General features: G+C 34.8%; 1 protein-coding gene across 1 annotated transcript in view; it reads right to left on the bottom strand.

The window, feature by feature from the left end:
- The window catches only part of KIF15 (kinesin family member 15), a 33,921-nt gene that overhangs the window by 1,644 nt on the left and 18,723 nt on the right, over positions 1–13,554 (bottom strand). Inside the window, exons 19-32 of the mRNA XM_063176970.1 lie at positions 13,315–13,420; positions 12,631–12,796; positions 11,615–11,765; positions 10,525–10,610; positions 10,050–10,125; positions 9,696–9,782; positions 8,627–8,731; positions 7,657–7,779; positions 6,082–6,228; positions 5,017–5,121; positions 4,690–4,854; positions 4,149–4,255; positions 2,220–2,292; positions 1,564–1,601 (exon numbers count right to left, since the gene is read on the bottom strand). Of these exons, the coding sequence (XP_063033040.1) occupies positions 1,564–1,601; positions 2,220–2,292; positions 4,149–4,255; positions 4,690–4,854; positions 5,017–5,121; positions 6,082–6,228; positions 7,657–7,779; positions 8,627–8,731; positions 9,696–9,782; positions 10,050–10,125; positions 10,525–10,610; positions 11,615–11,765; positions 12,631–12,796; positions 13,315–13,420 (1,535 nt within the window). The remainder of the gene's footprint in view (positions 1–1,563; positions 1,602–2,219; positions 2,293–4,148; positions 4,256–4,689; positions 4,855–5,016; positions 5,122–6,081; positions 6,229–7,656; positions 7,780–8,626; positions 8,732–9,695; positions 9,783–10,049; positions 10,126–10,524; positions 10,611–11,614; positions 11,766–12,630; positions 12,797–13,314; positions 13,421–13,554) is intronic.

Below are 13,554 nucleotides of genomic sequence, written 5' to 3'. Positions count from 1 at the left end.
CACGGAAGGAGGCTCCTTTAAAAGCATTATTTTGAGATATTGTATTTCCCTTAGAATTTAGTGCTAAAGAAAGGAAAAAATTCATTCTGCTTCACAGTTCTTGTGTTTGAGACTATGAACTAGGCAGTATTTTGGAGCTGCTCTTCTCTTTGGGAACTGTGCTGTTTGCAATCCTGGATATACAACTCTACCCATGATTGAAAAGAGAAGCTTCACCTACAAGAACACTTTGAATTAATTCACCTAAGGAATGTAAATTTTCCAGCTAAACTCAGCTGCTCTACAGGTTCCCTCTATAAAATGCCTGTTTGTCTGTGGCTTTTCCCCCCTGACAGCCTCATTGCTCAGAAACATCTCTGAGCACTTCAGATGGTCTGAGCCTGCTTGGTTGGCCTGGTAAGAGAATGAGTACCACTTTTGATAGAATTAAAACATTTTCAGCAAGTGAGGTCACAGGATATTAAAACTGTGCCATCAAACTTAGCAGCCTGTCTATTGCTTCTATGAACTTGAGTAATTTTACAGATCAATTCAAATATTGCATACATGAAATTTCTGTCACCAGTTTGCTTTACTGAAGTGTGGTGTTTAAGATCTGCTCTGTGATCATTATTCATTTGCTGCATTTGATAAGACATTTTCTTGATGAGAAAAGAATGTTTTCCCTCTGTCCATTATTTGCCTATATGACACATTGTAGCATTGCTATGAAGTATGTTTTGGAGATCAGACAGGAATGTAAAATCAGTGCATCAAATAGCGAAATAATCCCTAATTTCCAGACTAGGGTTTCTGGAAAATTTAATGCAAATTACTTTTGAAATTACCATGCGCATAAGAACTACCTTCCTCCTTAAAAGAAGTTACTTACATAGAAAGCATTCCATCAAATGAAAATAACTCTTATGTTAGGAGATTCAGCCACAATAAATCCTGAAGCAATACAGATTAGGAAAAGAACAGCAGGACAGACATTTTCAAAGTAATTTTTATCTACTGATTCAGTATTTTCTATCTTTGCTATTATCCACCCAAGGTACAATACACTTGAGTTTTGAGGACTACTTGCCTAATAGTGCAAAGACAATTTAGAAAGTCTCTAATAAAAAAAAAAAATAAAATTCATTTTTCAAGCTGAACCACAGAAATTTAAAAAAATAGCATAAACCCCAAATAATTACATTTTGTTTAAAATTATAAAACATTTGAAATATTAATAAAGAAATGAACAGTATTTCAATTTAATTTGAAAAGGAATGTTATTGCAATTCACTGCATATAAATAACTTTAAACATTTAAAAACATCCCTTCCAATTCAAGTTTTTATGGTTCTACCCATTAAAGTATTGTCCTGATATAATGCTATGTAGTAATAGGTGCTACTACCACCTACTGATGAGAAAGAGTAAGAACTCAAGGTATCTTGCTTAAGTGCAAATACTTCCAAATTATGTCTTTTGTCATTTCAGATCTTGGACTTCTATTGCTTAAATGTATCTTTTTTTCTGTCATTAATTAGTTTAATACTAGCTTCCAGTTCAAGGAACAATACTTAGACTTACTCTGCTTTGATTTTCAGCATTTCTTCCACTGCTTTATTCTGGAAAAGTTCAAAAACGTTAGATGCAATCTTAATGTTGAATACACACACATATATATATATATGTTTAAAAATATTTGTTATTCAATTGATGCTACATATCTCATTCCAGATCATCCTGCTACCTAGTAGTTCACATCTCTAATATTCACTTTAAGTTCATCTCTTTGCTGTAAGCACTTATTTCCCATTTCATGCCAGCACAGCTGACCCACAGCAGTGTCTCTCTGCCCACAGACACACAGCAGAGCTCTAACAGGGAGTTCTTCTGTCTGGGACATCCATGGAAACCTCTGCTGTGACATTAACTTCCCTTTGACAGAGGCCTGACATTAGCAAGTGACACAATCTTCACTTTCCAACTCTGGGGATGAGTCAGATTTAGCAATCTGAATCTGTTTTTCTAATTGTGCAATCTGACACCCAGTTCACTGGTGTTAGGCCAAGATAGAAATCCTAAGAGATAAGTCCCAGGCTGTGCCTCTTAGAATTCACTAGAAATTGGTGTTTGTTTTGCTGCCATGAAAACAAAAAAAAAAATCAAACCAAACCAACAAAAAAATCACATTAATACTTCACAGCAGGTCAACAGCAACTGACATGAGAAGAGTAATATACCTTGGCAAGTCTCTCTTCAACAATCTCTTCCTCTTTCTCTTTAAGGTACTGAATATCAAGATGTTTCTGATCACTATGAAATTCAAGAATGAGAAAAAAAAGTTTCTCACAAACAGAGGAAGCCAGTTGTAAAAACATGTTATCCAGATTAAACCAGTAAGTATGTGTGCAGTTATTTTCACACATGTTCATACTCAAAATACTGAACATCATAAAAAAGCTCTGTAATGGTTTAAACTTCTAAATACATTTTCTTTCATCAGAGTATAAAGAAATTAATGTTTTAATGGAAACAATTACAAATATAATAAATATGCAACTTATGTTTATTAGACAGCTGTGCTGGTTTTGGCTGGGGTAGAATGAATCATCTTCACAGCAGCCATTAGAAGGCTGTGTTTTGGATTTGTGCTGAACACAGGGTTGATAATGTAGAGATCTGTTTCTTATTGCTGAGCAGGCCTTGCACACAGCCAAGGCTTTTCCTGCCTTCCATACTGCCACACTGGCTGGGAAGGCTGGGAGGAGACACAGCCAGGACAGGAGACCCAAAGTGACCAAAGGGACATTCCAGACCATGTGACATCATGTTCAGTGTATGACAAAGTGGGGGGAAAAGGAGGAAGAGGGGATGTTTGGAGTGATGGTGCTTGTCTTCCCAAGTCAGTCTTGTGTGTGATGGGGCCCTCCTCTCCTGGAGATGGCTGAACACCTGCCTGCCCATGGGAAACACTGAATGAGTCCCTTGGTTTGCTTTGCTTGTATGTGTGTGTGACTCTCACTTTCCCTGGAAAATTGCCTTTATTTCAACCCACAAGTTTTCTGGGTTTTGCTCTCCCAGTTCTCTCTCCCTGATCCCAGTGCTGGGGAGTGAGTGAGTGGCTGTGTGGGGCCTGGCTGCTGGCTGGGGCTAGACTACAGGAGCAGCTTTGGGATGGAGGTACACATTTTATTATTTCACAGTGTTCATGTGTATGGAGACTGCAGAAGACTTCCTACAGGATCACTGCTTAGTGGTCTTGCCAAGTCAAGAAGGTAAAAGCTTCTTGTATTCAAAAGACTTCACTAATTTTTATTTTGGTAGTTTTTAATCAACATGGATGGAAATAAGAAAACACATACAACTAAAATAACTAAAATAATGTGCCATACACGAAAAAGTTAATTGGTTAAGAGTTTTATAATTGCATCATATTACAATAAAACCACTGTTTTCATAAACTTAAAATCTTGTGAACAGATCAGGTAGGTTACTGAACAATGATGCTGTTTCTAAGGCTTTCTGCTTAGTTTGCAACAGACATTTGAAATTGTTGAATTGAAATGGAAATCAGAGTCAAACAACAATGGTTACATTGCCATGGAACACTGGATTCTGTGGCTTTGTTTTCAGTTTATATAGGTTTTCTAGACCAAATTTTTCCACAATAAAAGCATTATTTTTATGTTCCTCACTTACTGGATTCCTGACTTGGGACTTTGGAATATAATTTGGATATGCACTAAGAATTCCCTGCTCCTTTTAGTTGATAGGAGTTGTGGTTTGAATAGACCAAAGGCTAATTGTATATTGGAGGCTTTAAAAATTCATTATGTCTATATTGAAACTTGTGTTGAATTTATTTGGACATTCCTTATCTAATGGATCCATAACTACACAAGTGACACGGCAATATATAATACCCAGGAATTACTATGCATATAATGATTTTACATTGTTTTCATTCCCTTTATAAAACTTTATTGCATTTAAGAATTTGTGATTTAAGGGTTATAAAGTTTACAAGCCAGTAAATGATCTTCATAGAAAAGCTTGAGTCAATCTCTAAATAGGCAAACAACATAAGACTGTACTTCAAATAAAACCTGTAAACTTTATCTTAAATATTTCAGGTTAAGCGAGATTTTTTGTGTTTTATTTTACTTTACCTGTTCTTGCTTGGTCTCTGAGCTTCTACAAGGCTCTGTAAACTCCTGTTGTTCTCCACCAATATCTGCATTTCCAGACGCAAGTTCTCCAACTCATTTAATTGTTCCTAAGCAAGTGAAATCCAAAATATTTTATTCAAAGACCAAATGGCAATTCCTATTTTCATTTCTAGCTGAACTTGTTTTTGAGTAGAATAGAAGACAAAAAATATTTCTCAGAAAACAGGCATGGTTCTCTGGCAAATATACCCTTCTATCTACAGTTGCATTAGAAACTTTGAGAATAGTTTCAGCAGCAAAAATGATGTTACCATTTGACAATCATGAACACAAACCAGCACAGTCCTTGGGAAAATGAGATTTACAGACTTCCCAAGCAAGTTGCCACCAATTGTTCCCAGCCTAGGTAAAGGGAAAACCAAAAACTGCCTTCCTGCTTTAATGGACATACTACTAAGCAGAGCTCACTAAAAAAACCTGAACTCTGCAGTCTGTCTCATTTTGACCTTACAAATTGCCAGCAGATATTAACTCATAGTACCTTCAGCCTTAGAATTTCATCATTTTTTGCTCTTCGTTCTTCATTCAGTTCATGCACAAGGTGCTCCAGATTTATTGCAGAGGCCCTTCGATCAGCTATTTCTTGCTCATGAGTTTCCAAAAGCTTGGCCAAATTCACATCAAAATTAGGAGGAGTTTTAGGACACTGGCAAAACCCAAACATATAAACTATTAGTAAAGGACTGTTTTCCCTATGTATTGATTACATGCTTTAATACTTCATTGGAGACATAAATTAATAAATTTCTGGCAGGCAAATCATCAATAATTACAAACTATGTGAAAATGTTTCTCTCAAATGCCATACCTGAGGAAATGTTACTGAAGATGAGTCCACAAAGCAATCTATTTGCTTCATCTTCAGTTCATATTCACTCTTCCTGTTCTCCAGTTCCACTGTCATTTTGTCTAACTATTAGAAACACAGGAAGAATTAAAGTAGCTCATAATACACATAAAACAGGAAACAAAACAGCACTCAGATCTATATTTTGAGGAAATTTAAGTACACCACAAGTTATTTTAGATTAACAAAGACTTCACTTTTTATAACTCTTCTGTATTTAGTCAATCACTGTTAAACTCTCAATAGTTGTATGCAACAAGCATTTTTGAAAGGATCTATACATCTAACTACTTTGTAATTCATCTCAATCTTGTTCTTGTTAGTATTTGATTTTCTTGCCTTGCTAACACAATCTACCTTTCAAAGGGGATGCAAACACAGAAAAAAGCTATTATGAACTTGGTTGGCAAACACTACTGGTCAAAACATGATTTGATACAAAGATTTTAGTGATATAGATTCAGTTTCCCCAAGAGAATATGGTAACTTGACAAAAGAACTCCTCTTCCAAAAAATAACTTACTCGAGTCTTTGCCAACACAAATATATTACTTAGCACTATGAGTTGTGACAACTAGAGATATAATTTGTACAAAGGTTTAACATAGCTATTTAGTCTGCAGCAGCTCCAAACCACTGCATAATTTACAGAGCTCAGCAGTTATCTCTATTGCATAATGATACCATTTATAATGGTATAGTGGATAAATGTTAAGCAGAGGAAAAAAGTTACACTGCTGATAACCTGAGGTTGCCCTGCTCTTACAGGTACTGATAATTTTACTCTGCTATCAGAGTACACATTTTTGTGATCTCTAGACAACAGTTTCAAAACATTAAAAGTTACCTAATCTTTGTTCAGAAGTTACTGAGCTACTACTTTCCTTTTACAAGGAGGAGCATTTCTCTTCACCAAGAGGACTATGTACCAGATGCTTTAAAATGACAAGGGAAACCTTTTTCAGAAGCTACAACTGACCACAGCTCCCTCTCAATGAGCTAACTGTGAATATTTCTTTGTTTTACCTGTTCCCTGAGTTCCTGGATTACAGCTTCTTTCTTTGCTAAGTCTTCCTGTGCACACTGGAGCAATGCATGGTGTTTCTTAGAGGCCTCTGTCAGACTGGTCAGCTGATCAGCAGTATGATGCAATTCTTCATACAGAAGGTCCCTCTGTTTTAAGTTGTTGGATGTGTAAAAAAAGAAATATTAAAGTTATTGCTCTAAGTCAGTTGGTTCAAAATGTTTTGTCATTGGTGCTGAGATTGCTAACAGCTACAAGCATCTCCCTTTTCCTTCCACTTCTTCATCATGAATTGTAGCAAGCATTCATCTATAAATTTATTTCAGCATATTTTGATATCCTTGTCTTGGTTACAGAACAAAAATGAGAACTTTTCCCCAGTATAGTGACAATTAAGATTCTAGTGGAAGATCTTTGGAATTAGTCACTATTTTAAAATATAAACTGTACTTCAAAAGAGACCAGAAAAGAATGTATAGATTTTAATCACACTGAAGTGATTACAGCTTTTTTTAGTGCACTGATATTCCACAGCTACCTTTAGATTTACTCTAGGATCTATACTCCCACCCTATCTGATGGGGCATCATACCTAAACAAGATGTGTTAACACATAAGGAGAAACCTCATCTAGTATTTTAAATGCAACCTCAGATAAGTTCTTGTCCAGTTAAGAAAGTATTAAGAAATTAGTAACTGAAGTATAAAGTAAAGGAGAAACGCTATAATTTCACCAGGAGCCAGATATATCCAAGGATAACATTGAAACAGGAACTGGAACTAAGTTAAAAAAAGCCAAAATCCCCTAAGTGATCCATTCACTAGACAACTCAGCTTTGGTTTTCAGAATGTCACTTTTAGATATGACTATGAACACAATCTGTTTATTTTAAAATAGATTTACATTCTGTTTAATATCCTTTGAGAAACACAGTCTTCCTTGGAAGACTTTATTGGTGCTATCTGATTGGACCAGCAAATCTAATCACAGATGATCTTGTAGAAATTACATGTAAGGAGCTGCTAGTATTTTGACTGTTAGACATGTTAAACAACAAAATGGTGACAGTAGTAATAGAAAAGACAGAGTTAAAGAAAGATACAATATTAAAAAGCAAAACCACATCTGAATCAAATGTGTGCCCTAGATCTGCTTCCAGCAGGTGGAGCTTTTAGTTTAAATTATGAGCAAAGAAAAGATATTGCTGAATATAGTTCAGTGGGGGAAGAGACACTGTGGAACATAATATATTCTTCTACCTATTTTAATTTCTCAGCTGCATCATCTAAAGCTGCCATTAAATTCAGCTGATGATTCCTTAGTGGCCTTAACAAAATTAAACCAGGCTCTTAGCATAGGCTTTTATGAAGTAGCTTATAAAATATTTATGTCAAGTAACATGGTAATTTAACAGAATTAGTTAGGTATCTCATGAAAAATTCTTTTACGAACAGCTTAACTAGCTGTAGTTTGAACTAAAATGAGGTTAAGTTTTACATGAGCATTTTAAACAAAACCACAACTAGTTGGTCTGGTTGAACAAATAATCATAAGACACCAACATTAATGTTTTTACCTCAATGTTATCAGCTATTTCTCTTCCTTCCAAGGCTTCCTTCAGTTCTTCAATCTTCTTTTCCTGATCTTCTATGATTCTTGTGCTTTCTTCTTTTGCAGCCAGAACAATATTATACTTGTACTACAAAAAGCATTCAATCAGATTTTAAATATTTTAGAAAAACCTGTTATCAGGTAAAGTTGGCAAACAGAAGCCAAATAAAGGTAAATCACAAATATTTTGATGAAAATTAAATTTAGAAATTAGTGACAATGACTAAAACCAGAATGATATATTTTACTTGTTAAATTATACGAACTGTTTGTAGAGATTAGTTGTCAGAATGATATAAAAAGATGATTAACATGAATTAGCCACTACAATACATGTTACCCACTAAAACCATTATTAAAGAGATAGCCATATTTAGAAATCTGTCTCATCAACATTTTTCTTCTATAGAACCTTTGGCATTCACAGTTCACACATATTATGTAAAGCATTCTGTTGGTTGCTCTATCTATTTTCGAACCAGACCTATTTTAATAAAGCAGAGGCATCATATTTATTCATAGTTATTCAAATACACAGTTTTAGTTCTTTATACTTGTTTTCAGATGTAGAACATAGTGATACCAGCAACATAAAAATTCACTCCATCAAAAATGAATTTACAATTCAGCTTCAACTGCTGAGGTCTTAAATTGCCAATTTCTGAGAAAATCTAAATGTGACTGTCAGCTGAGTGGAGTTTACAGTATGTGAATAGGTCCCTTTAGAGACACAGCTTTTTACCCACCATGTGGAGGGTTCACTTTTTGAGACAGCCTTAGGCTTAAAATGTTCAGAAGATTTCAACATGTCAAAACAAAGAAGTTTCCTTCCAAAACACTGCAGCAAGTTAAACTGTTTGAGACCTGTGATTAGACATGCCATTGCATCCCATTCTAAAGAACGATATCATGTCCTTCAAAATGACAGAACTTACATTTATATCCTCGAGCTCTCTTGTCAGCCCATCTATGGACTCAGTTTTATGATTAATTGAAGACCTCAGCTCCTGGATCTGTCTCATCAAGTCAGTTACAACTTCCTGCAACATAAAAAAATTAATCCTGATAAAATACATATAAAATCCATATAATGTATAACTGGACTTTTTTGATATATAATTTGTCAATCCGAAACTTTAATCAATCAGGTGAAAATGAGTCCTCAAACTGCACATATAAAAAATAAACAGAAAATTCATTGCTGAATCACTGGCTTTTGTTCTAAGAACTTAAAGAAAGAGCCAAATAACCTGCAGTGTTCATTAGAAGAGAAGATTGGCCTGCTGATTTAGTCTTAGTAATGCTTTACTAATAGGAGAACAGAACTACTATAATTCAAGGATTGTTTGTAATGGAAAAAGGCACATTCAAGAAACACCACTGCACTGATAATACCAGGTGATTCTGACCTTATGCATGTCAGATTTTTGGGTTTATGATGGAAAAAGCAATACTTACCATTCCATCATGCCAGGCAGTAAACACACTGTGTGATTTCTTATGGCTGTTTTATAGACAGCATGTATGCTTGCAGTAGGGGAACTCAGCTTTCATACTACAACAGTCTTTACATAAAGAAGTGCTTTGATTTTACTTATAAAGATAATGTGACACACAGTCACATTCTTACAACACCTTTCTTACCTTTTCCATCTGCCCATTACAACAGAGCCCTGACTGGAAGGCTCTGTTAATCATCTGGGGAATTATGCATTGTTTAGGCATTGAATGTTTTGTCCAGTAGACAGTTTTACCTTCATTTTTTTTTTTTAAACCTTCAGTCAAGTTGTCTTTTCTCTGAATGCAGACCAGTTTCCTACCTCCCTACAAACTCCATGCTAGGAAAAAGTAGGATTTATTTTACTTGGCAATTGGCTAAAATAGCCAGGATTGCCTAAAAGCACAAAATTACTAAGCAGCACAGGAAAGCTCTGGTCTTTCATCTCTACTACAGAACATAGTTACCCACAAGAGTGTGTATCAGAAACAGAAATAAGCCCAAACCTTATCTGTATCATTTGTTTTCTTCAAAGAAGCAATAGTCTCTTCAGCAGCAGCCAGCTCCTGTTCCAACATTTTCAGTTTTGCTTCCTAGAGGAAATATTTGTGAAAGAATGTCTTCACTACCTTTGTTGTATTTTATACAGTACCAAGTCATGAAAAAAAAAAAAGGAAGTAAGTTGTTAACCTTACCTAAAAAAATTAACCAGTAGCTTAACAAAACAATATGTAGCCTGAGCACTCTACATTTATTTTGCTGGTAATCAAGCTAACAGTCTGTACACCAATAAAATTGTTATTAATGCCCAAGGAAAGCCACAAACACACAATTCACACATTCAAAATCTACTGTTGTACCTGCTGCTCACACTGTGTCTCCAATTCTGAAAATGGTTTCTCCACCTGTCCTTTTTCAAGTATTTTCAACAGCTCCCTGGTAAAAATAAAAACATGCTTTGACTATATTTCTCACTAGAAATATAATCAAACTTTAACAAGAACAAAGTGATATGAGTTTATATTATTTGTATTAAATTTTTTTAAGTTCTTCAGTTATCACCTTCTCAGTGCTATACAAAAGTCTAATACTTTAGTTACTAGCCTTACACTGCTACCAGTGGCAGAATTTTATCTTTGACATGAAAATTACTTACATGAAAATTACTATACAATAAAATTACTTTAAATAACAATGAATTACTGTTCTGATTTAGATGAAATAAAAAACCCATCTGGAGAAAAACACCTCTACAAATGGGATCCCCATCTGAATACAACATATAGCACCAATGAGGTCAGATGAAAATATACCCCATTGCTAATTAAAACTTACTTTGAATTGTTTTCTTTGTCTTCTTGTAATTGTAATGTTAGTTTTTCATTATGTTCTTTTTCTGCTTTCAGAAGCTGCAAAAGGTTCTAGAATATCAAAATATATGTTTGCTATAAGAAGTTACAATATAAGGTCTCTAAAGCAATTTAAAACAAAATAAACATCTAAACAAATCCTTAAGATGACTGAAAAAACCCAACCACCCCAGAAAACCTTAATTGGAAATTGGAAGATCTTTAGTTTGTCCTGAAGACATTCAAAAGTAAACTCTTATTTATATTAAGTAATCAAATCTTTTCACCTGCCATTAATAATAGTTTCATATAGCTATGATGTTCCTCAATATCCAAGGCTGTGAGGGGAAAATTTGGAATTTTCCATTGTAAATTAATTGGAGGGCATTTTAAAATTCCGTATTTGTTCAAAATATGGAAGTATACAGAGTTTAAACCAATAATATTCTATCTGTCAGCATTCTCTTAAACACTAACAAGGAAAATTTATATGAAATTTGCCGAGCAGGCACCACCTACCCTGCAGAAACACAGGCAAAATTATTTAAAAAATCCCTTGAGCAACGTTGCTGCTGTTTTGCAGTCACTGCAGTCTGACAAGCTTTCAAGGACAGTATCAACTAAATTGCAGCACAGTGATCCACCACAAGCCATACATCATTTTAACAAGATCACATCCACTAGGAAAATTTTTAAGAAACTGCTTTGTAAAGATAGAATAATTAGACTAGTCTTGGCTAGCCCTGAGATAAAAGGTCATGTCAGCATTTCATTGTCAAGATGCCTTTCCAAAGAAGCATCTTATTCCTTTAGTAATTAACCTATCTCCCTCAACATTTCCAGAGCAATTTCTTCAGCCTAAAAACTTACTATTCATGATGCTACTGGATATTTCTGATGGTCTGTGATTGCAAAAATCTTGCACTAAGTTTGGAAAAAAAATTTGGGTACATCTTCCAAATGAAATCACTAAGAAACCTATTACTACCGTGGAATGTTATCAGTGATACAATAATAGAAATTAGGCAGTCTGGGTTCTGTATAATCAAGTCCTTTAAAATCCTTGACTGTCTTACACTCAGCTCAGTTTTCATTGCTTCTGCTTCTTGCTTCCCCTCCTCAAGTTGTTGCTTCAGCTGGTCTGTCTCAAACTTGGCCACCTCCTGCAAATTGTCGTAGTCATCCTGCAGGCTTGCCTTTTCTTCAAGAATCTTTTCATGTTCTAGTCTTCATAAAAAAACCCAGACCAAATAAACTAGTAAGGGTTTGTGTCCTTATAAAAATACTCCAATCAACTGTATTTTAAAATATTCAGATAATATACAGAGGGAAAGAATACTCTCCAAACAGACACAGAATGCACCAATACAATCATAGCATTTAATTTCAGTTCCAGATTCCTGGTCTTACAATGCCTCACTCAAAAAATTACTTCAGCTAAGACATGAGCTGCTATAATACAAAATGTAGTGAAGTTTTCCAGGAATAAAAAACAAACCCAAAACATAAAACCAAAGCACAACAAAATAAACTAAACAAAACAGCAACAAAACCCAACATAACTAAATCACATGAGTAATTAAAAATCATACTGATTATCCTCTCCTGATGATAATTGCAATTATTGCAGACAAGGCAATGAGCTTTTCTGGCTTTGATACTCAAACTTCAGTTATTTTTTGTGATTTCTTTCTGCTTGTAACTTTTAGAGTGGTATCATTATGTCACCTGCTTCACGTGACCAGACTGACAAACTGTCCACTTAACTTTTGGAGAGCAGCAAGTTTATAGATATATCCTATTTAATGAAACAATTATATAGGAAAGCCAAATTAAGGCAGGCACATTTTGTTTTCTTTCTAATAATTCCACCATGTTGCCTGAAATAGGCATGTAAGAACAGAGCAAAAAAAACCCAATCAAACAACCAAACACCCTCCCAAACAAACAAACAAGCAAGCAAAGGACAAACACAAAACAACAACTTTAGAGAAAACATGTGAGGTGTAAGTTCACACACAGGAGAGGATGACTAAATCACTGGATGCATCCAGAAGGGATGACAATTCATTGTACCAAACTGCCAACATACCTGACACTGTCCAGCTGGAACTGGACATCCATATGTCTACCAGAAAGCTGACTTATTTCTTTCTCTTGCTTTTCCCTAAAGGCATTATATTCCAGTTTTACATCAGACAGCTCCTTGTCTGCAGACTGCAGGACAATGCGCAAGTCATGAACTTCACTTGTCAATACTGTCAAAAAACCCCCAAATAATTTACATGTTATTTGGAAAACTGTGTTAGATATAGGACACATAATGCTACAGAACCTGCTGGGACCACAAAGCTTTGCATGTTTTCAGAGGAATTAATCTCAAAAGTCACACACAAAAAGGCTTCATGAATAGAAAGGGTCAACAAAACACTGACTTTAAAGGTGAATCAAAAGCATTCCAGACACTATCACTGTAATTTCCATGGACAATAGAGGTTTAATCCTTTGTTTTTACTTAATATTTTAATTTAAAATACTGTATCTTGTACCTCCTGCACATTCAAAGACAGAACCATTTTGAATATTGTACAGTGTGCAAGACTAGGCAAAGATGATATGCAAGTATTAAAAATTGCTTTCTTTATAAGAAAAGAAAAAAAAAATCAAACCAGTATGTCTAACACGCCAAATAGTTACTCAGCACGTGCTATTGCTGATTTAAAACAGTAAGACAACTCAAAACTTTTAATGAAATTTTAGTATTACAAAGACTTACAATCAGCATTGTTTTCACTTTCCTGAAGCTGCTTTTCAAGTGATTTTATCTGTTCAAGGAGCTCCTGGCGCTCTTTACTCCTGTCATTCCTTTCAGATGAAAGAAGCTTGAAAAGAAAAGTAAAATTTTTTAAATAGAAGGAAGTGTGGGATTGGGTAGGCCACAAACTGTAACAATAATATAACAATGTATTAAAGCATTTCATCAACTGATTATCAACACATTTTTCTTTAAATTCAG

This window comes from Melospiza melodia, chromosome 1 (genome assembly GCF_035770615.1).
Source record: "Melospiza melodia melodia isolate bMelMel2 chromosome 1, bMelMel2.pri, whole genome shotgun sequence".
Classification (NCBI taxonomy): Eukaryota; Metazoa; Chordata; class Aves; order Passeriformes; family Passerellidae; genus Melospiza; species Melospiza melodia.
Note: the sequence above shows the minus strand (reverse complement) of the source record. Positions and strands in the feature narration are given on the sequence as shown.